Raw genomic sequence first — 24,692 nt, 5'->3', positions numbered from 1 at the left:
TGAAGCACTGATCAAATGCGCAGGCGTCAAGCTTGCCGCTGTCTTGGATAACTCCGCATGCGTGTAGTACACAAAATGTCGGGAGGACCGTAGGAGGTAAGAGCGGGTGCTGGGTGGGTTTTAATTGAGTGACAATTGCTGTGAACACCGTGACCCACAAACTCGGCACAGGCCAGGTCTTTTTCCTCTCTCTCAGCCCCACGATCCGTGCACGGGCCCCGGGGAGCTTTCGGCTAATCAGGGAATGCGAGCAAATAGATCTCACAGACAGAGCTGAGCTCCAGAAAACTAAATGCAGGGATCAGGAACTCGTAGAAAGGGAACAAAATCTTTTTCTCAGCAGTTGAGACAATCACCTTTGTTCTGCTTCCAACCGCAGCTGCCGGCAATCCAAACAACACACGCAAAATGCCGGAGGAACTCAGCTTTAGTACTCTTTTCTATCGATGCTGCCTGGCCTGCTGAGTTCCTCCAGCATTTTGTGTGTGTTGCTTGTTCTGCCTGCTCTTGTTCTGGCGTTTTCTACCGGTGAGGACATGCTTTGACCCATTCTGTCTGGGTATATACTGATACCAAACACCTTTGCCCTGGGCAACAAATAGCTTTCACATCACAAATGTGCCAGACTCCAATGAGACAGACTACTGCCCTTCCCTTCATATTCTTTGGCATTGCCATCACCGAGTTCACCACTGTCAGCCACCTGGAGTGGGGGTTCAGGGGAAATATTTATGTACAATACAGAAACTGGTGTTACCTGTGTGTATTGTGGCGATGCAAAGTTGCTGGATAATTTGCAAGTGGGGAGTGATATTTGGAAAACTGCCTTTTTAAAGTATCATTTAGCAAGAAAATCACTTACAGTGACATGCAAAAGTTTGAGCACCTCTGGTCAAAATTTCTGTTGCTGTGAATAGCTAAGCGAGTAAAAGATGACCTGATTTCCAAAAGGCAGAAAGTTAAAGATGACACATTCTTTATTTTTTTAAGCTAGATTACTTTTTCTTTTCCATCTCTTACAGTTTCAAAATAATAAAAAAAGGGGAAAGGGCCCGAAGCAAAGGTTTGGGCACCCTGCATGGTCAGTACTTAGTAACAACACCTTTGGTAAGTATCACAGCTTGTAAACACTTTCTGTAGCCAGCTAAGAGCCTTTCAATTCTTGTTTGGGGATTGTTGCCCATTCTTCCTTGCAAAAGGCTTCTAGTTCTGTGAGATTCTTGGGCTGTCTTGCATGCACTGCTCTTTTAGATAGATAGATAGATAGATAGATACTTTATTCATCCCCATGGGGAAATTCAACATTTTTTTCCAATGTCCCATACACTTGTTATAGCAAAAAAAACTCATTACATACAATACTTAACTCAGTAATAATATGATATGCATCTAAATCACTAACTCAAAAAGCATTAATAATAGCTTTAAAAAAAGTTCTTAAGTCCTGGCAGTTGAATTGTAAAGCCTAATGGCATTGGGGAGTATTGACCTCTTCATCCTGTCTGAGGAGCATTGCATCGACAGTAACCTGTCACTGAAACTGCTTCTCTGTCTCTGGATGGTGCTATGTAGAGGATGTTCAGGGTTTTCCATAATTGACCGTAGCCTACTCAGCGCCCTTCGCTCAGCTACCGATGTTAAACTCTCCAGTCCTTTGCCCATGACAGAGCCCGCCCTCCTTACCAGCTTATTAAGACGTGAGGCGTCCTTCTTCTTAATGCTTCCTCCCCAACACGCCACCACAAAGAAGAGGGCGCTCTCCACAACTGACCTATAGAACATCTTCAGCATCTCACTGCAGACATTGAGGTCTATCCACAGATTTTCGATGATGTTTAGGTCAGGGGAATATGAGGGCCATAGCAAAACCTTCAGCTTGTGCCTCTTGAGGTAGTCCATTGTGAATTTTGAGGTGTGTTTAGGATCATTATCCTGTTGTTGAAACCATTCTGTTTTCATCTTTAGCTTTTTTTTTACAAATGGTGTGATGTTTATTTCCAGAATTTGCGGTATTTAATTGAATTCATTCTTCCCTCTACCAGTGAAATGTTTCCAGTGCCACTGTCTGCAACACAAGCCCAAAGCATGATTGATCCATCCCTGTTCTTAACAGTTGGAGATGTGTTCTTTTCGTGAAATTCTGCACCCTTTTTTCTCCAAACATACCTTTGCTCCTTGCGGCCAAAAAGTTCTATTTTAACTTCCTCAGTCCACAGGACTTGTTTCCAAAATGAATCAGGCTTGTTTAGATGTTCCTTTGCAAACTTCTGATGCTGAATTTTGTGGTGAGGATGCAGGAAAGGTTTTCTTCCGATGACTCTTCCATGAAGGTCATATTTGTGCAGGTGTCGCTGCACAGTAGAACAGTTCACCACCACTTCGGAGTCCGCTAAATTTTCCTGAAGGTCTTTTGCAGTCAAACGGGGGTTTTGATTTGCCTTTCTAGCAATCCTATGAGCAATTCCCTGGGAAAAGTTTCTCGGTCTTCCAGACCTCAACTTGACCACCACCTTTCCCGTTAACTGCCATTTCTTAATTACATTACGAACTGAGGAAACGGCTACCCGAAAACGCTTTGCAATCTTCTTATAGCCTTGTCCTGCTTTGTGGCCATCATTTATTTTAATTTTCAGAGTGCTGGGCAGCTGCTTAGAGGAGCCCATGGCTGATGATTGTTGTGACAAGGTTTGAGGAGTCAGGGTATTTATAAAGTTTCGAAATTTGCATCACCTGGCTTTTTCTAACAAAGATTATTAATAAGCCATAGCCCTAACAAGCTAATTAATGTCTGGGACCTTGGTAAAAGTTATCTGAGAGCTCAAATCTCTTGGGGTGCCCAAACTTTTGCATGGTGTTCCTTTATTTTTTTTCACTCTAAAATTGTACAAAACAAAAATAATACACTAATCTTGCTTAAAATGTTGAAAAGAATGTTGAATCTTTAACTTTATGACTTTTGGAGATCAGTTCATCTTTTACTCACTTAACTATTCACAGTAACAGAAATTTTGACCAGGGGTGCCCAACCTTTTCCTGTGTGACTCATTGAGGTTGGGTCCTGGGATATCACAGTTCTTGATACAGGTAAAATGGACCCGGGGATCGAGCAACTTGGGCTTATGAGGTGTTGAGCGAGTATTTCTGGTCTGGGATCAGATGCTTGTTTCTGGAGTTCCTTTGGAAGCAATGAGTGCTAATCTGAGGAGAGGATGAGTTCCGATTCCAGCCTCACAGGGACAGGCTGTGAGTAAATGGGCTGTACCATGTTTACAACAGTAGAAATAGACCCTTGAGTTTGGTGTTGAAACTGTGTTTGGAAATCACTCCCCCCCCCCCCCCCCCCCACTGTCACCTGTCTGTCACCCGGCGGAAATCAAGCATAATCTCAAGTTGCTGGAGATCTGCACTAAAAACTGAAAATGTTTGAAGTCATTCTTTTCTTTTTGCAATATTTTTATTCAGAAGAAAAAAAAGATTTACAGAGTGCAACACATAGATACATCTCAACATAACTTGTGTACATTCATATATTGTAATAAAATTGATTAAAATGTTATAGCATCAGACATAAAGGTATACCACTCTGTAATCAAAAATTTAAAGATAGGTCATACATCATAAAATATTTTTTTTATATATTAAAAAAGTCAACCCTCTACCAACTACCAAAGAAAAAAGCTGATGGATGACAATGGATAATTAGAAAAAAAAACATATTCACTTAAGAAGAGAAGATAAAAATATACATAAAAGTCTGTGCACTGTTAAACTTTATAAATTGGAAAAGTAATTTAGGAAAGGTCCTCAAATACCATAAAAAGATTGTTTCGAATTTAAGACTGAGCAGCGGATCTTTTCTAAATTTAAATACGACATAATATCACATAGCCATTGAAGATGTGTAGGAGGGGTAGACTCCTTCCATTTAAGCAAGATTGCTCTTCTTGCTAAAAGAGAGGTAAAAACTAAAACCTGTAGGTTAGGAGTATTTAAAGTTATATCTTCATTTGCAATAATACCAAACAAGGCAGTAAGGGGATTTGGGTCAAATTGGACCCTAAAAAGTTGAGAGAAGGTATGAAATACTTCCCACCAAAACTTTTCAATTGTAGAGCAAAACCAAAACATATGAATTAAAGAGGCATCAGCAGAGTTGCATTTATTACAAAGTGGAGAAACATTCGGGTAAAAACTGGAGAGCTTCTGTTTAGAAATGTAAGCTCTATGAACCAGTTTAAATTGTAGAAGAGAATGACGAGCACAGAAAGATGGTTTATTAACCCGTTTAAGAATTTTATTACATCTATCATCAGAAGTCATTCTGACAAAATGTTATTAACCTGAATTGTAAAGTTTGTTCCTCTCCCCACAGCTGTTCCTTACCTGCTGAGTGTTTCTGGTAATTCCAGTTTCTTTTTATTACATTCACCCCAGAATGGTTTATATTTCCTGAAATGGACCTGTTTTAACCTGGAAATGGAAATGGCTCATTCTGTGATAGTAGAGCAGTAAAGAAAGCACAACTTTTCTCTGTAAATTATCCTGGTACCAGTTTGTGTTCAGTACAGTTGTTGCTAACAAGATTTACAAGAATAATCTCAGGAATGATTGGCTTTATGTCTGAGGAGCATTTGATGGTTCTGGACCTGTACTCAATGGAGTTCAGAAGGACGGTGGGGGTGGTGGGGGGGATGTATGGTTAAGTAAACCTACCGAATGTTGAAAAGCCTGGATACAGTGGACATGGAAAGGATGTTTCCATTAGACGGAGAATCTGTGATTTGACAGCACAGGCTCAGAATAAAGATGCTTCCCTTTAAAACTGAGATGAGAAAAATTTTTGGGCAAATTATGTCTGATCTGTGGAATTTGCTGTCACAGAGGTTGGTTGAGGCTGCCATTTGGGTATATTTATGACAGAGATTAATATACTCATGATTGCTAAGTAGCTTCGGGGTTACAGGAGGAAGGCAGGAATATGGTGTTGGAATAAAAATCAGCCATGGTTGAGTGGTGGGGCAGACCAGATGGATCGAATCACCTAATTCAGTTCCGGTGTCTTATGTCTTACCATGACTGAATGATGGCTCCTTCTTATCCCATATCGTTTTGTGACGTGTGAGGGGCAATAAAAGATTGTTCACTGAGATCATTATATCTGCCTTCAATGTTTGAGTTTCAGTGAGTTTTGTTCTTGGTAACATTTAGCAGAAATGTTTGGTTCTCCTTTTTATTGTTAATGTGCTTCATTATCTTTCATGTTAAAGTTGGACCTGTGGTGAGAGATTTATTGGAAGAAAAACCCCAAATGGAAGCAAACCACGACTGAAGACAGTGGAACATCAACAAGTGAACCAGCCCGAGGATTGAGAGCATCAACTGGAGAGAACCCATCTAACTCAGAGATTCCAGTGATTCATTCAGGAGAAAGTTTGGTGAGTCTCATTTACTCAAACACTGGTCCTTTAGACATTACATACCTGTACAAGGGAAGGTAGGAAATAGTTGGAAGTGAGACTGAATGTGCCCAGAGGAACCAGTTATGCCTCTGTCAGACCCAGTTACAATCACTCCAGGTCTGGTAATGTGCTTCCAGCAGCCCAGTCCTTTAAAACCACTCCCATTCTGTGGAAGTCGAATCCGGATAAAGTCACTCAGAGACCGTATAAATACAAACTCTTTACTCCAAGCACCCAGGCCTTACTCAGTTAGTCGCTCAAACAGGAACAGTCTATGACTGTTACCGCTCAATCCACTAACTGACTAACAATTCCCCTTACACCACAGATATATCTGTCCAGATACCTACCACACAAGGCAGGCTGGTGCCAAAGTTATTTACTATATTACAGCCCCTTAAGACAAATGACAAAATAGTCATAATGGCTTCCACACACAGAACAGACTGAAGCTGTTCTATCTCTACCCACGAGTGCACAAGGAGATAAACATCCAGAAACCCTAGCTAGCTTACCTCAAGAAGAGATATGGCTCAGATGGCTTAGCAGATCTGTTGATCATCAGCAGTTTCTTTCAGAAAAATCGGCTGCTATTGTTTAACAAAGTGTTAACCCTTTTTCATACTTTATCATTTCCTCCTTTTGATCATGGATAACATTACGGCATATCAGTGGGTAAAAACAGCATACAACAGTAATTATAACAATGATATGTCCAACTATTAGGCCATAATGCAATACCATGCCCCACATATTACCGAGCAGGCCTTTAAAGACCACCATTTCGTCCCTTTGGTGAACCAATGTAAATCCTGCCCTACTCTCTTGATGCTGTCAATCTCCTTGGCAGTGTGCTTGGAGAGGGATGTAATGTTAGACTCATCAGGGATATAGGTGCAGCATTCTGTGTCAATAATAACACAGGTTCCCCCTTTCTCAGCAAAGATAAACTCTAAAGCCATACGATTCTGTAGGACTGTTTGCCGGATTGCAATCATTTCAGTGGATATTTCTGTTACTTGGGCCTGTGTTTCTGTCAGGGCCCCTGCAGTATTGTGGCCAGCTCCTCAAGTGCTGTAGCCAAATTGATTATCTTTGGTGGATTCCTGGCTACTCCATAGGAGAGAAAAGTGATCATTCAAAATCGCTCAGTCTCAGTTGTTCCTCTCCGCTGCTGGGCACCTGCAAGTATGGCCAGGATGCATGTTTCTCAGTATAGGAAGTTGTGTTTGGTGGGAGCCTGATATACCATCCCTCAAAACACTGACAGCCACAGTCATCTCTGACTGGACCCCAGTTTCTCACCTCTCTTCCCCGGGTGTCATTTGTGAAAGCCCAGGCTGAGAGTTCCTCACTCTGGTTGAGCGGGATTACTGACATTGGAATCATAGTTTTACTATGCTGCGGAATTTCAGCACAAACCCAGCAGGACCCTAAACAGGATACCTGTTTGGCATCGGTGTGACAGAGAGACAGAAAGGTGTTAACGTGGGGGCCCCCGGATGCTGGGGTGAGTCCTCTCAAAGACATAAACCCCAACACCACTATCAACCAACCTATTTTCCTTTAGTTCGAGACAGTTCTTCTACTCAGACAGACAGACAGACGTACTTTATTGATCCCGAGGGAAATTGGGTAACATGTTCAGCACGTTTGGCGCCTAATCGATCTATCCACCGAGATTGCCCCTTCAGTTTCACAGCCGTGGGAGTGGTCATTAACACCTGATATGGTCCTCTCCACCGAGGTCCAACTTTCCCTCAATCTCAGTTCTTGATCAGGACAAAATTCCCAGGTTCTATGGTGGGCTAGTCACTCCTCTCTGTGGATTAGTTCCATTCCTTGTAAGCCTGTCAAACCTGTGAATGTAGTGCTTGGAAAATGTTGGTCTCTTCCCTGAGGGGATGCATATCCAGTTATGCTGGTAGACTTTGTGGGAACAATGGTACACAAGGTCTTTGTCCCCAGGGTGTCCTCATGGGCCGTCCATGAATGATTTCAGCTGGTGACAACACTGTTTTCCCCTGTGGGGTAACCCTCATGTGGAATAGGTCCAACGGTAGGTCCTTCAACCAAGTGAGTCCAGTCTCTGCTGTTAGTTTGGCTAATTTACTCTTCAGAGTGCCATTGACTCTTTCCACTAAGCCAGCGGCCCGTGAGTGGTGTACACAGTGGAATTGTTGCCTGATAGCTAGTTTGTTACATACCTCTTTGTTCACTGTCACCACAATGTGTGGGCCATTGTCAGAGCTCAGCATCTCCAGCAGGCTTTACCTTGGAATTATTTCCCATAATAATAACTTCATAACAGTCATAGCATTCTTATTGGTAGTTGGAATAGCTTCAATCTATCTACTAAACACATGTATAATAATTAAGCAGTATCTATAGCAATGTACTCTAGGCAATTCAATAAAATCAACTTGTAGACAGGAAAAAGGTCCACCTGTTAAGGGAGTCGTACCCGGTGGGCAGGTTACCAACCATTCACTCCTTTTCCAGGTGTGTACAATTCTGTATATAATCGACCAATATTGGTAAGAACTGTGTAGGAACACAAACCTGTCCCGCTGGGGTGATCCAGAAACCTCGGTCGGGGTCTTTCTGGCACCCCACCTGGAACTACAGCTTGCTCTCCTCCTCAGAGGCGTCCCCCTGAAAAGTACGTACCTCCCACATGTCTGGCAAACTCGTTCTGCTTGAGTCATGGAGGATTGCTTGATGGGAACCCGAGGAGACTACAACTATCGAGGATTGTGCAGCACTTTTCGCTGTCTAATCTGCTGAAGCATTGAGTTTAGAGACCTGGTTGGACATGCGGGTGTGGGCCGCACATTTAATAATAGTCAAAACTCGAGGTAGCTGTAGAGCGGTGAGTAAGTTGTTTACAAAGGAGGCATTACTCATGGGGTGGCCAGAGCAAATCAGGAATCCCCATGTTCCCAGAGAGCCCGGTAGTCATGTACAACTCCAAATGCATAACGGGAGTCCGTGTAATTGTTCGCACTTTTATCTGTTGCTAGGATACAGGCACAAGTCAGAGCAAACGGCTCAGCCTTCTGGACGAGACAGCTGCTTCAAAAGAGGCCTGCTCAATTACTTCACTGTCCGTTACTATCGCATCACCAGAATATTGTTTCTCTGCTGGATCCACAAAACAGCCTCCATCCTTATATGGAGTTGCGTTGGGCTTGAGGGGGTATTGCGGAATGGATGGGAGAGTCTGTCCTTCTTCCACAGTGATCCGGATTGGGGCAGTTGGTGTGGCCGATCTCGTGGCCTGAAATTGCCCAGAGATGGGGTACAACATCTCGGTCAATATTAAAAGGTTGTCTTACCAGATGTGCCATCTTCAACTCAAAGTCCTTCCAGTATTGGAGTTGTCTCGCGACCAAATTTTGCCAGTCTCCCTCGTTGCTAGAGGCTTGTTTCATCAGGGTGTAGGCAAAGAACCCTAGGGTCTTTGGTTTGAACCCGGGGCAAACCCTGACGGTAGTATGGGGAACAACCAGTCCTGTCTGTCGCCAAAGGAAATCTGCAACTTTGGCCAGAAATGCACTGCCCTCTTTTCCTTTAACCTCTCCAATCACCGTTACTGGGAAATTCTGTCCCTCGAGGGGGACATAATACTGGTTTTCCTCAGTTGACCACCCCGGAGGGTCATAGCACAGAGTCACATGAGGGTCGGCCGCTGGCAGAAGGTGTTCAAATGCAGTGGAGTCCAGATTAAGTGCCCACCACTGGGGGGGGTGTCAGTAACTGGGGAAGATGTCAGTTGTTCACTAGTCCCAGGGTGACACCCTTGTCCACGCAGAGAATCTCGACTTCCAACGGACAGAGCAAGTCTCTCTCTGCTAGATTACACCCCCGACTGGTGGTGACTGTAAATGAAACCTCACACTGGGTCCCCTGGAATTCCACCTGCAGTGGCTGGGTATGTGAATACGTACATTCCGTTCATTCAAACCCAAACAGAGTGATTGTCGCGTCTGATAGCTGTTTTCCCTTTTCCGATACTATTTCCTGATCGACAGTGGTTGTGGTTGTCCCCATATCAATCATAAACGGAACAGGAATTCCAGCAACTTGCAATATTACATTGGGCTCTTCCTGAGGGGTGGTACTCACGGTAGGAAGCATCCTTGATTGTCAATTTCTAAACAGGTTGTTGTCCCCACCCTGTCCCTTGGTAGGTTTTTGTTCCAATTTCGGATCCCCAGATATAGCCCGCTCGCGTCTTTCTTTGCCGCTGAACATATTCACCTTTAATGTTAGTTCCCTTTGGGTTTGATCGGGATTCGAAAGTCGGGTCCCAATAATATGTCAAAGCTTGTCGCATTCGATTTCGGTCATTGTCTGGCCAATCCATATTATTTGTTTTAATCATGTTGGATAACTTAGTTGGTAAGTATTGGAGCGGTAAGGCTTTAAACTGGGGGTGGGGGGGGGGTGGATTCCCAGTGCCGTAGCAGGCCACAAACTGCTCCCGATAGTCTGGTCCAGATTCCGCAGGCTTAGGTTTGCATTCAAGAACTTCAGTGATGTTTACAGGTTGCTGGAGAGCCCTTTCCAAGGCTTGAATAATCTGGTCTGTCTGTTCATTCTCATTATGGTTTCCTGCCTGTAACTCCTGATAGGTTTGGTATCTCAATTCTGCCTTCCATTTCCACCCCTCATCAGCTGAGAGAATCTTGCAGCAGAGACCGAATACATCTTGCAGGGTCGCATTAAACATTTGTATAGTACTGCGGACACACTGAGCAAACTGTGCTGGTTTTTCTCTTCTACCTGGGACCTGATTCATGATCATTATCATTTCTTGAGGCTTCCAGGGTGCATACACAGGAATCACTGAGGACTGGTGGACTGGGCAGCATTCGGGTGGGCAATTGCCTTCAGAACCATAGAACATTACAGCACAGAAACAGGCCTTTTGGCCCTTCTTGGCTGTGCTGAACCATTTTTCTGCCTAGTCCCACTGACCTGCACCTGGGCCATATCCCTCCAAACCCCTCTCATCCATATACCTGACCAAGTTTTTCTTAAATGTCAAAAGTGAGTCCACTTTCACCACTTCATCTGGCAGCTCATTCCACACTCCCACCACTCTGCCTGAAGAAGCCCCCCCATGTTCCCTTTAAACTTTTCCCCTTTCACCCTTAACCCATGACCTCTAGTTTTTTTTTTGTCTTCTTGCCTCAGTGGAAAAAGCCTGATAGCATTCACTCTGTCTATACCTATCATAATTTTATACACCCCTATCAAATCTCCCCTCATTCTTCTACGCTCCAAGGAATAAAGTCCTAACCTATTCAACCTTTCTCTGTAACTCAGTTTCTCAAGTCCCGGTAACATCCTTATAAACGTTCTCTGCACTCTTTCAACCTTATTAATATCCTTCCTGTAATTAGGTGACCAAACCTGCACACAGTACTCCAAATTCGATCTCACTAATGTCTTGTACAACCTCACCATTACATTCCAACTCTGATACTCAGTACTTTGATTTATAAATGCTAATGTACCAAAAGCTCTCCTTACAACCCTATCTACTTGTGACGCCATTTTTAGGGAATGATGTATCTGTACTCCCAGAGCCCTCTGTTCTACCGCACTCCTCAGTGTCCTACCATTTACCTTGTATGTTCTACCTTGGTTTGACATTCCGGTGCAATACCTCACACTTGTCCGCATTAAACTCCATCTGCCATTTTTCAGTCTGTTCCTCCGACTGGTCCAAATCCCTCTGCAAGCTTTGAAAACCTTCCTCACTGTCCACTACACCTCCAATCTTTGTATCATCAGCAAATTTGCTGATCCAATTTGCCACATTATCATCCAGATCATTGATATAGATGACAAATAACAATGGACCCAGCACTGATCCCTGTGGCACACCACTAGTCACAGGCCTCCACTCAGAGTAGCAATCCTCCACGACCACTCTCTGGCTGCTTCCATTGAGCCAATGTCTTTGTGGAGCCATTAACTCTGGGGTTCTATTGGATCCTTCCCTCCCTGTCTCGGTATTCTCTTAATGAATCTCAGGGTTTACGGACCTCCCCTTCCCTGCCGCCACTGTTTTACCTGAGCGGGCACTGTATCTGAGTACTGGGAGGATTGGGGTTTGGGAGCACTGGGTGCACTTGGCTCCTGGTAAGTTGGGTGGGGGGTGCTACGGTGGGTGCCCACTGCTCATCACAGTCACTGTCCTCAAACAGGGTTGGTATGCCAGACATGGGTTCGGGATCCCTTGTTTCCCTATCACTTCGAACTTCAGACTGATGTTCCTGCCCTGCTCTCCTATCTAGGCCAGCCTTGGTTTGCTTACGTTGTTTTCCCTGCTCTTGCTTGCTGCATCTATCCACCCATTCACGCTCCACTTTTAGCATCTCCCAACCTTTGGTGTTCTTCCTGCAGTACATACCTCTCTCCCTTTGTCACATGCATTATTCCTCCAACTTGCTAATAATGTACTGTTCCACTTTCCATCTGCCTTTTCCTTCCATTCCCTTTTCAACAATTTCCACTTCTTTCCACAGTTTTTTTCCCATATCAAATTTACTGCTTGTTCTCATGAGGTAATATCCCTGGTTCCTCCCCAGTGGCCACATTTTGTTCCCCAATTTCTTATTCAGCGCTGTACTCAACATGCGCAAATCTTTTTCCTTGTCTGGAAAACTCTTGCACGTTGTGTAGGGCTGCTCCTGGCCCACTCGTATCGGTCGACTGCAATTGACCCATGTGCACCAAATAATATACCCGGCACAAAGCATCCCACTCAATTAACAATCAGATAAATTTACCCGGATGGCACCTCCTGCCTCCTGTCCACTTAGTGAAATTTACCTGGAACTGCCTCCTGCCCACTTAGTAAAATATTGTCTACCTTATACGAGTCCCCCAACAGATTCTTTCCCGATCCCGTCAAGGTATGCGATCAGGGTTGGACGAGGGACCATACATCGAAAGGAACTAACGGAGAGCGACAAATGTAAAATAGCTATTGGGTGCCCGGTCAGTCTCCGCAGTCCCCAGAGTGGTCCAGCCGCTTACTCAGCCCGTCTGCTTGGCACTCCCTATATTGGGATCCTGTTCGTGACGCTAAATTTGAAAGTTGAATCTGAATAAAACCCGGGAGACCAGCTTCTTATCGTCACCACAGTTTATTGCGCATTCTCCTGTAGGAGTTTGAGATCCAGTTGTCAAAGGGAAGGCACGTAAGCACTGCCACCATCTGACAAGTGGACTGACTCAGTCAGGTTACAGTCGTGTATTTATACATGAACCCAGACATTTATACAAAGTAAGCCCCAGACATTACTATTGCAAGATGTTATTAGAACTGGTATGCCCACCAAATCTGTTGGTGCAAAACTAAATTACGTAGATAAGAGAGTTCGCTAAATGAAGGTTCTAATTACAGATGGATGTACTGTTCAGTCCTTATCAGTTATTCCCTTTGCAAGGCTCTGACTTAATTACAGACAGATATTCATTCCTGTCCTTATCAGCGAGTCCTCCTCCCTTCACTCAAACGAGGGTACAATGTATAATGTTATCAGCTAATGAGGGTACAATGTATAATGTTATCAGCTCTCAGTGTGTCTCTCTGCAAGCCACAGAGAACTGGTAATGAGCCTGTCTTAGCAAACCACTGAAGACAGAGTTTACTTCAGTTCAAAAATTCCTATTCAATCCCAAATGTTCTTTTAGCCAGAGATTACATAGGATCAAAATGTTTTGTTTTATATATCCTTAATTCCTCAGGAGGGTTGACGGGAAATACTTATGTCCATTATAGAAACTGGTGTTACCTGTGTGTATTGTGGTGATGCAAAACTTGCTGGAGAATTTAGAAGTGGGAAGAAGTGGAGTGATATTTGGAACTGACTTTTTAAAGCGTAATTTAGCAAACAAACCACTTATGGACAATATGCAAGAGCTTTGGTGAGAAAATCCTTCATTACCCGTTACAGGCCTGCTATATAGTTTGTGTGAGAGAGCAGATGAACTTGATCAAACCCAGAGGAGATCAAAGTTGTTATCGACAGTGATTTGCTAGCTGTTAAAATGAATACCTCTATATAAAATTCACTCTGCACATGTTGTCACTTGGAAAAATATGTACAGTACATGATTTATGTGCCCACTGGTCATTACAAGTTAGAGGGGACATTGGTGGGAAGGTGGGGAGACCTCCAGTGTCCCTGATGCCCTCACCTACAAGATGTGCATCCAGCTGCAGCTTGTAACCCTGCACTTAAGGAGTTGGATCTTGAAATGGTTGAATTCTGGATCAGCTCGGAGTCCTTCATATACATGACGAGTAGAAATCTTTACGTTACATCTCCGTCTAAATGTGCAATGTGTAAGTTATAGTAATTTCTAATAAATAGTTTGTACATAGGACAGTCAATAAAGCAAAAATGCAATTCTATCAGCATTAATACTTTTGCTGTGGTACTGTTTCCTGGATGGTAGCAGCAGGAACAGTTTGTGGTTGTGATGAATTGGGTCCCCAATATCCTTTGTGCTCCTTTTAAACACCTCTGTCTGTAAATGCCCTTAATCATGGGAAGTTCACATCTACAGATGTGCGGGGCTGTCTGCACCACTCCCTGCAGGTTCCTGAGATTCAGGGAAGTACAGTTCACATACCAGGCAGTGATGCAGCCAGTCAGGATGCTCTCAATTGTCTCCCTCTGGAATGCTCTTAGGATTTGGGGCCCCGTAACAAACTTCTTCAACCATCTGAGGTTTAAAAGGGGCTCCTGTGCTCTTTTCACAATACAGCCGGTATGTACAGACCATGTGAGATCCTTGTTGATGTTTGTGCTGAGGATCTTAAAGCTGTTCACCCTCTCGACCCCAGATCCATTGATGTCAATAGGGGCTAGCCTTTCTCCATTCCTCCTGTCGTCCACAATCAGCTCCTTTGTTTTTGTGACAATCAGGGAAAGGTTGTTTTCTTGACACCAGTCAGATGTTGTTCAGACCTCAGATAAGAGTCAGCAATCAAATGGTCAAGCATGGTATGAATGTGCTGAGCTGCGTTTATCACAAGCATCGTAGGAAAGCCAGATAAGCTGAGGACAGGGAATTATGATATTCTAGCCATTATTGGGACTTGGTTGCACCCAACAGTCTGAGGGATTTAGAGGAACAAATTTCCAGAGAGATCGCAGACCATGACAAGAAACAAAGGTTGATTCAGTAAGTGCTTTTAACTTTCCAGATATTGTCTGTGACTCCCATACTATAAAAGGACTAGATGGGGTAGAGTTTGTCAAATGTGCCCTTAATCAGTACGTAGGATTTCCGACGTAGAAGTGTGCAATAAGCTGTTAGGAAATGATCCAGGGCTGGTGATAGCAATTAGGGATCATAATGCCATGAGATTCAAAGTAAATATGCAAAAAGAGAGATCTGGATCATGGGTTGAGATTCTAAATTGGAGAAAGGTAAATTTTGTGGTATCTGAAAGGATCTGGCAAGTGTGGTTTGGGACAGGCTGTTTTCTGGCAAAGGAGTACTTGGTAAGTGGGAGGCCTTCAGAAGTGAAATTTTGAGGGTGTAGAGTTTGTATGTGCCTGACAAAATAAAGGTTGAAAGGTAACTGGTGCAGGGAACCTGGGTTTTTAAGAGATATTGAGGCCCTGGATCTTTTGTTCCTCTGAATGCCTCAGACTGTTGGGTGCTACCAAGACTCATTAATGACTACAATATCATGATTCCACGCACTGAGCTCATCTGACTTTTTTTACTCATCTTCTGTTGGTTTCCAAAAGCTTCCCAATAGTTATTGCTCCTTGTTTGCCCTCTCTTGGGCTTTTATGTTGCCTTTGGCTTCTCATTTTAGCCACAGTTGTGTCCTCCTGCCTTTCCAATGCTTCCACTTCTTTGGGATGTATCGATCACTCAGCTCCCGAATTGCTCCCAGAAATTCCAGTCATTGCTGCTCCGTTGTCACTCCTACCTTTTCCCTTCCAAACAAGTTTGTCCAGCTTCTCTGACATAGAAACATGGAGAAGTTCAGTATGGAAACAGGCTACTTGGCCCAGCTAGTCAATGCTGAAAAAACATTTAAGCTGTCAAATGCAACTATCTGCACGGGGAACATCGCTCTCCATAACCCTACCATCCAGGCTCCCATCCAAACTTCTTTTAAATGCTGAAACCGAGCTCATATTCACCATTTATGCTGACATCTCATTCCACACTCACACAACCATTTCAGTGAAGACTTTTTCCACACGCTCCTGTTAAATTTTCACCTTCACCACTTACCCATGACCTCTGGTTATCACCGCACCCAACCTCAGTGGAAAATGCTGCTTGCATTTACCCTATCTGTACCCAAATAACTTTGTATACCTCTAACAAAACCTCAAAGCAATGTATGGTTCCCTTGTTTATGTTCAGAGCATATTTTAGGTGAAAAGATGATGAGGGGCATTGATCGCGTGGATAGCCGGAGGCTTTTTCCCAGGTCTAAAATAGCTATCATGAGGGGCATAGTTTTAAGGTGCTTGGAAATAGATACTGCGGGGATGTCAGGTGTTAGTTTTTTTACACAGAGAGTGGTGGGTGTGTGGAATGCACTGCCAGCTGTTTGTGTGAGTGTTTCAGTTACTGTGGGGTCAGGCACCCATGCAGCTCAGTGGAAACAGGGAATAATACCAATGGGGAGAGTCAAACTGAGCCAGGTCACAGATTGGAGATGGCAGATATGCCCCATTCTTGTAGAGACAGGAAAAGCATCAGAGAATTTGCTGATCATTCCAGATACCAGCAAGAAGATGCCCAGTTAGAAGATGACTTCTCTCTCCAACTTGGGTTGAACTTCACTGTAACAGTGTGATGCCAGATCACACCTTGACAACTCAAGTGATCTCATCTGAAATGTTGTACTTCACCCATTGATGGATTTTGTAAATCTTTTTACAGGTTAAAAATGACAAGGAATTTGTCTACGGGAATCTCAAACAGATTACGTCAGTTTTGCTGTCTCTATCCAGATATTTAAGACGAGGAGCAAGGGATTCATTCAACCATCCTTCCTGCTCAGACTGTGGGGAGGGATTCATTTGCTCATCTGACCGACTGGCACGCCCATCATTTTACACAGGAGAGAGTCCGTTCATCTGCTCAGACTGTGGGAAGGGATTCACTCGGTCGTCTCAACTGAAGGAACATCAGCGAGTTCACACTGGCCAAGGCCATTCATCTGTTTTGTGTGTGAGAAGGGATTCAGTCGGTCTTCCCAGCTGTGGACACATCAGTCAGTTCACACTGGGCAGAGGCTGGTCATCTGCTGAATTTGTGGAGAAGGATTCACTCGATCATCTGACTAATGGCTCACCAGCGAGTTCACACTGGGGAGCGGCCGTTCACCTGCTCGGACTGTGGGAAGGGATTCACATATTCATCTAAACTGAAGGAACATCAGCGAGTACACACTGGAGAGAAGCCATTCACCTGCTCAGACTGCAGGAAGAGATTCACTCGGTCATCCACCCTAATGGCACACCGGCGAGTTCACACCGGGGATCGGCCGTTCACCTGCTCAGACTGTGGGAAGGGATTCACTTGCTCATCTAAACTGAAGGAACATCAGCGAGTACACACTGGAGAGAGGCCGTTCACCTGTTCAGACTGTGGGAAGGGATTCACTCGGTCATCCGACCTATTGGCACACAGGTCAGTTCACACTGGGGAGAGGCCGTTCACCTGCTCGGACTGTGGGAAGGGATTCACTTGGTCATCCGACCTACTGGTACACCAGCGAGTTCACACTGGGGAGAGGCCATTCACCTGCTCAGACTGTGGGAAGGGATTCACTTGCTCATCCCAACTGAAGGTACATCAGCGAGTTCACACTGGGGAGAGGCCTTTCACCTGCTCAGACTGTGGGAAGAGATTCACTCGGTCATCTGAACTACTGGTACACAAGTCAGTTCACACTGGGGAGAGGCTGTTCACCTGCTCGGACTGCGGGAAGGGATTCACTCGTTCATCCACCCTAATGGCACACCAGCGATTTCACACCGGGGAGCGGCCATTCACGTGCTCAGACTGTGGGAAGGGATTCCCTTGCTCATCTAACCTGAAGGAACATCAGCGAATTCACACTGGAGAGAGGCCGTTCACTTGCTCTGACTGTGGGAAGGCATTCATTTCGTCATCTAAACTGAAGGTACATCAGCGAATTCACACTGGGGAGAGGCCATTCACCTGCTCTGACTGCGGAAAGGGATTCACTCAGTCATCTGACCTACTGATACACCAGTCAGTTCACACTGGAGAGAGTCCGTTCACCTGCTCAGACTGTGGGAAGGGATTCACTCGGTCATCCAAACTACTGGTACACCAGCGAATTCACACTGGGGAGAAGCCGTTCAACTGTTCAGTCTGTGGGATGAGATTCAGTCAGTCATCCACCCTACAGAGACATCAGCGTGTTCACACTGGGGAGAAGCCGTTCACCTGCTCAGTCTGTGGGATGAGATTCACTCGGTCATCCCACCTACTAAGTCATCAGCGAGTTCACACGGGAGAGGCCGTTCACCTGCAGTGAATGTGGGGAAATGATTCATGTGGTCATCTCGTCTACAGAGACACCAGCAAGTTCACACCAGCGGCAGAGTCTGTTCACCTGCTCAGTCACTGGGAGCAGTTTCTCTCAGCCTTCTCAATCAAATGTGCATGATTGAGTTCACGCTGGGTAGAGGCCATTCACCTCCTGTGAATGTGAGAAGGAATTCACTCAGTAACCTAACCTTGTGACACGCTACTGGGTTCACACTGGGGAGAAAGTTTCAATGAGCTGCATACTAGATATTTGTCCATCACCATTGCTGAATGCAATTTCGACAGTGACTGTCGGTGCTGAACTCTGCAATTATTGCTGCTGCTCACCACACCCAGTTCTGCACCCTGGTCACTGGGCATGGGAGGACTTTCTTCTGTATATTCACCTTTAATGGGACTAGAGTTTATATTCTGGATCTGGGAAAAATAAATCAGTTCAATTGTAAACTCTGTCTCCAGTACTTAGTGAATGTATAACACACCTATTCTACAGTAGACAAGTTATAACAGTGTACAGTGTACAGTAGAGAGTCAACTCTGGCCAGCTGGACCCTGCCAGTGATTCTGTTCCATGACAGTTCATTTCAATCCTCCCCTGTTGTTCATCTCTCACTCTCCCTGTGGTGATGGGTTCCAAACAGTCACCACTTGGTGGGTGAAGATGTTCCCCTTGAATTCTCTGTAGACTGAAGAAGTCGAGCTGACTGCAGTTCTATCTGACATGTTCTTCATCCCTCAAATCTCTGGGCTGAGGAAGAATGACATTGGTAGTTAACCTCCTTATTCATGGCTCATTTCCACATTATGGGTCATTTTCCCTGCTTCTAAAGGGTTAAGATAGAAACATAGAAAACTTACAGCACAATACAAGCCCTTTGACCCACAAAGTTGTGCTGAACATGTTCCTACCCTAGAAATTACTCGGGTTACCCATGGCCCTCTATTTTTCCAAGCTCCATTTACCTATCCAGGAGTCTCTTAAAAGACCCTATTATATCCGCCTCCACCACCGTTGCCAGCATGCACTCTCCACTCACTGTGTTTAAAAAAAAAATTACCCCTGACATCTCCTCTGTACCTAATCCCAAGCATCTTAAACCTGTGCCATCTTGTGGCAGCCATTTCAGCCCAGGGAAAATGCCTCTGATTATCTACATGATCAATGCCTCTCATCATCTTATACACCTCCATCAGGTTACCTCTCATCCTCCGTCTCTCCAATGAGAAAAGGCTGAGTTCACTCAACCTGTTTTCATAAGGCATGCTCCCCAATCCAGGCAACATCCTTGTAAATCCCCTTGGCACTTTCTATGGTTTCCACATCCTCCCTGTAGTGAGGCAACCATAACTGAGCACAGTACTCGTGGGGTCTGAACAGGGTCCTATATAGCTGCAACATTACCTCTCGGCTCTTAAATTCAATTTCACAATTGAAGGAGGCCAATACACTGTATGCCTTCTTAACCACAGAGTCAACCTGCACAGCTGCTTTGAGCGTCCTATGGACTTGGACCCCAGGATCCCTCTGATCCTCCACACTGCCAAGAGTCTTACGATTAGTACTATATTCTGTCATCATATTTGTCCTACCAAAATGAACCACCACCCTTCACACTTCACCACTCCGTCTGCCACTTCTCAGCCCAGTTTTGCATCCTATCAATGTCCCGCAGCCCTCTGCGCTATGCACAACACCCCCAACCTTTGTCATCAGAAAACTTACTACCTATCCCTCCACTTCCCCATATGGATAATTTCTAAAAATCACCAAGAGTAAGGTTCTGAACAGATACCTGAGTCACTCCACTGGTCAAAGACCTCCTGGTTGTGTCCAGCTGGGCATCAGCATTTCTGGATTTGGTATTGTGCAATGAACCGAATTACAGCACTTAAGGTAAAAGAACCCTGAGGGACAAGTGATCTTAATATAATGGAATTCACCCTGAAATTTGAGAAGGAGAAGTTAAAGTGAGATTTATCAGTATAACCGTGGAATAAGGACAATTGCAGAGGCATGAGAGAGGAACTGGCCAAATTTGATGGGGAAAAAAACACTGGCAGGGATGACGACAAAGCATCAATAGCTGTAATTACGGGAAGCAATTCGGAAGACACAGGCTATATACATTCCAAAAAGGAAGAGCTATTCGAGCGACAACATCATACAACCACAGCTAGTGAGAAGGCCATGCCAACAATAAAGCCAAAGGGAGAGCAGATAACAGAGCAAAAATTGGTGGGAAGTTAGATTATTGAGAAGCTTTTCTAAACAATCAAGAGGCAACTAAAAAACTAATTAAGAAAGAAAAGATGGAATATGAAGCTAGCTAATTACATTAAAGATGGCACCAAATGTTTCTTCAGATTCATAAAGTGTTAAAGAGAGGCAAGAGTGGACATCAGACCAGAGGAAAACGATGGTAGTGGAGGGTGGGGTGGGTAATAATAGCGAACAAGGAGATAGCGGGTGAACTGAATAAGTATTTCATATGTCTTCATTGTGGAAACAACCAGCGGGATGGTGGAAGTCCAGATGTCAGTGGTCAGAATGTGTGTGAAGTTGCCGTTACTCGAGAGAAGGATCCTGGGAAACAGAATGGTGTGAAGGTAAATAGATCACCTGGACCAGATGGTGTACATCCCAGAGTTCTGGACGAGGTGGCTGAACAGATTGTGGAGGTATTAGTAATGATATTTTAAGAATCAGTGAAGTCTCGTATGGTTGCAGAAGACTGCACATTTGGAAATGCCACTATGCTATTCAAAAAGGGAGAGAGAAGAATGGAAATTTTAGGACAGTTAGTCTGACCTCACTGGTTGTGTAGATATTGGAGTCGGTTGTTGCGGATGTGTTTTTCAGGGCACTTGGAGGCACATGATTAAATCGGCCTTAAGAACGTTTGCCTCAAGGGAAAATATTGCCTGAGAAAGTGTGTTGAAATTCCTTCAATTCATTGGAGTGGTAATAAGCAGGATAGACAAAGGAGAATCGGTTGATCATGTGCACCTGGACTTTCAGAAGATCTTTGACAACGTGCCAGTCATGAGGCTGGTTAACAAGTTATGAGCCCATGATATTACAGGAAAGATTATTGCATGGATAAAACAGCGGCTGATTGGCAGGACGCAAATGACAGTAATAACGGGGGTGTTTTCTGGTTGGCTGCCGGTGACTAGTGATGTTCCACAGGACTTGGATGACAGAATTGATAGCTCTATTGCAAAGTTTGCCGATGATCTCAAGTTAGCTGGAGGGCTAGGTAGTTTTGAGGAAGCAGAGAGGCTATGAAAGGACTTTGGTGATTAGAGGTTTGGGTGTAAATGAAGCAGATGGAATACCGTGTAGGGAAGTGTGTAGCCTTGCATATTGAGAAAAAAAATACCCTGGATACACTATTTTCCAAATAGTCTAAACTTGGGAGCACTTGTGCAAGATTCCTTAAAGGATAATTTGTAGGTTGGGTTGGCGGTGAGGAAAGCAAATACAATTTCAGCATTCATTTCAAGAGGACGAGAATATAAAAGCAGGAATTTAATGTTGAGGCTTTATAAAGCATTGGTGAGGCCTCCGTCAGAATATTGAAAACAGTTCTTGGTCCCTTAGAAAGGATGGGCTGACAATGTGGTGAGTTTACGAAAATCAGTCCAGGATTGAATGTCTTGTCATTTGAGGAGCGTTTGATGATTGGTCCTGTGTCATTGGAATTCAAAAAAATGAAGGGTGATATAATTGAAACCTATTGAATGTTGAAATACCTCGATAGACTGATATGTCCCATGGTGGGAGAGTCCAGGACCAGAGGAAACAGCTTCAGAACAGAGGGGCGTCCTTTTGGAACGAGGGTGAGAATAGACGGAGGGTGGTGAATCTGTGGAATTCGTTCACACGGGCAGCTCTGAAGGCCAAGACTTTACGTCGAGTGATCATCCGTCTATAGAGAGTTTGTCAACCTATTATAATCATTGCTTCTCAGCTCCAGCTACTAAAGCTTGAAGTGCAGGCATCACAAGGCATAATCATATCTAATGAAAACAGGATTCAACATGGCGCGAGCATGTGCTATTCTGAACTGAAATGAAAGATCAACCCAGAAATGATCACAATAGAACAGTTATTCCCTTTGGAATGGTTACGAGTCCTAAGATGGCTTTAGAAGCAAATAACACTCGCCTAGGGGGGCGTTAATGATTCTTGGTGGGGGAGTAAACTGCCTCAAACTTGCGGCATCAAATCTGACCAACCGTCAGCAGAGCAGGCACTTCCAAAAAACGATGTGGCACTGGGACACAGGAAGAAGCACAGCACTGCAGGCCTTGAGCATTTGTCGTCACAACGCGTCTGACACTCGGCAATCTCGTCCGACCGAACCAACCTAACAGACATTATTGGGTTACATAGAGTAGCAACCAGGGTGCTCGACAGTTTGCCTTGACTCGCGACACCAAAAGGGCTAAAATAGTTTGTAAAACTCTGCTGTAGAAGAAAGAGTTAACCACCGGATGAGCATAATTGTCCATGGATGGGATCCACCATCTGAGCAGACGAGGTGTCAACTTGAAGCGTTTGACGCCACTAAAACTTGGAGATCTCTTCCCAGAAACTGTGTGGTTCCTTGTGACAATATAGGACCAGGTGGTGGTCACAAAAATAACAGAAATGCACATTAAAAAAACTAACAAATTCAAAACCGTATATTTTCCTGTGTTGTGTCTCTCTCGTGCTCTAAAGCAGAATATGCCATTTTGAAATTATCCAACACGTTACAGGATCCAACACCAGTTTACTTCAATCTTGTTACATACACAGGCGCCATCTAGTGGCAAGCATCATTCACCAAAATCTTGCTTGAAGATGCAAAGACTTGAAAGATACTATAGGTTACTATAAGTATACGCCTGATCCAGTTTTAGAGTCTGAGTCTGACAATTATATTCCGACGGATCCATTAGTACAGCTAGGGTGATAACGTGATCCCCGTTCGGATATAATATCACAGGATAAACATGAAACACGGATTTACTTAGTAGATATAGCCATTCCGAGACATTCGAGGGGTGATTGATACGTTCGTGGCCTAAGGTAGAAGGAGTCAATTATGGAAAGCCGAGCACATTTATTTTTCAACATAGTCCCCTGCTACATTTACACTCTTAGTCCAGCGGTCGTGGAGCATAGGGATCCCTTCTTGTAGAAGTCCGTATCTTGGACCTCCAGAAGTGGTCGACAGCTGGGGTCATTGATAAGTTCGTGGCCTAAGGTAGAAGGAGATGAGCTACGAACTTCAAACTTTCTGCATAATCACTAAAAACTTGCACTGCAGATGCATGTAACGAGAGTTGTATATCTCTCCTGCTTTGCCATTACCGAAAGCGTTGTGGCGGTGACAGGAGCAGGAATATGGTGGGGAGATAAAAATAAAAGTTAGGGTGAGTTTAATAATTGGTAGGAGGCGGACGTCACGGGCTGAGGGTGGCGTTGTGTATTTTCCTCTCGGGATCTAAACTGGTTTAATTCTCCCTGCCGCCACGTTCTCTGATGACTGGCAGTTCTGTGATATCAAGCTGGAATTCACAACATCTGATGCCAGCGGATATTTTGCTGCGCTGCTGAACTGCTCTCTGAACTTGGACTGAGTTACGCCGTAAATAAACGTGTTTGTGCAGCAACTTAACATCACCAGCGTGTGTCCGGTGTGTTGAAAAATGTATTCCGAATCGTTGTAGTTATTTTGATCCAATTGGGCAATTGTGTTATAAAGGAATTCAGAAACTTTCATGGACCACAGGATGATGAAGTTTCCGGAGACGGTGAGAAGTAAGATCACAGACCTCCTCCTGTTCTCCATCTCCGGGTCACTGCGGTTCTCCGCCTTGCTCTGACCCCTCAGCCCCTTACGGACTCAGCTCGTCACCGAAATGCGTCTGACCGTCAGAGCGTTGATCAGTAGTTTTAACACGAACGGGAGTAATGGCGTTAGAACAGTAGTAAGACAATCATATCCCACCCACCCGGGGTCCATATAATAGCTTGGCATTTGCAAACAGTCCCAGGGTATATTGTCAATCACTTTCACAGGTTACAATATAAAGAACTATGGCACAGTATTCAAGCAGAACAGAACGCCGGTTGTCGTCAGAAACACAGACGCAGTTTTCCCGGTGCAATACGTAGCTCTCTATTTCTGGCAACAAATGGTGACAAACGTGTCAAACGTAAAGCTGACAGTGAACCAGACAGAACAGTCAGTGGCTGCCTCTCCCAGGGCAGAGATCGCACTGCACACGGTGATGCCGAGGGAGGTAATAATAACGGACCCGCCATTGCCATGGCCACCAGGCTGCGAGTGGTGCAGGTGGAGAGGCCGCACTTTCCCTTGGACAGGATCAGGATCACAATGCCACTAAATTCACCGGGGGGGGGGGGGGGAGAGACAACAGAAAGAAAGAGTGAATTACTGTCTCGCCGCTCTATGGGTCTCTGTGCAGAGAGAGAGGCTGTAAAGAGGGAACCATGAAACTCTGCGGGCAGCTCATTTCTGAAGGTTTAAAAGGTGTAACTCGGGGTTCGCAGACGCCTCAAATGCGGGCAAGCAGGGAGAAAGGTTACTGCACTCGGTACCGAAAGAGGAGCGGGATTTG

At 44.6% G+C, this 24,692-nt stretch overlaps 1 protein-coding gene across 2 annotated transcripts; it reads left to right on the top strand.

Moving 5' to 3' along the window:
* The first annotated feature begins 61 nt into the window (after positions 1-61).
* Positions 62-18,469, top strand: LOC140722738 (uncharacterized). 2 transcript variants are annotated; one of them, XM_073037436.1, is made up of 4 exons: positions 64-96; positions 1,023-1,107; positions 5,268-5,435; positions 16,410-18,469. In XM_073037436.1, the coding sequence occupies exon 4, from the start codon at positions 16,816-16,818 to the stop codon at positions 18,037-18,039; it is 1,224 nt and encodes a 407-aa protein (XP_072893537.1). In that variant the 5' UTR covers positions 64-96; positions 1,023-1,107; positions 5,268-5,435; positions 16,410-16,815; the 3' UTR covers positions 18,040-18,469. The 2 variants fall into 2 exon arrangements, with proteins under 2 accessions (XP_072893538.1, XP_072893537.1); XM_073037437.1 differs by lacking the exon at positions 1,023-1,107 and having other exon boundaries at positions 62-96.
* The last annotated feature ends 6,223 nt before the right edge of the window (positions 18,470-24,692 follow it).

The sequence above is a fragment of the Hemitrygon akajei genome, unplaced genomic scaffold, assembly GCF_048418815.1.
Source record: "Hemitrygon akajei unplaced genomic scaffold, sHemAka1.3 Scf000087, whole genome shotgun sequence".
NCBI lineage: Eukaryota > Metazoa > Chordata > Chondrichthyes > Myliobatiformes > Dasyatidae > Hemitrygon > Hemitrygon akajei.
Note: the sequence above shows the minus strand (reverse complement) of the source record. Positions and strands in the feature narration are given on the sequence as shown.

Excerpts from the sequence above, each read along its gene's own strand:
- LOC140722738 (XM_073037437.1), top strand. The coding sequence starts at position 16,816 with ATGGCTCACCAGCGAGTTCACACTGGGGAGCGGCCGTTCACCTGCTCG.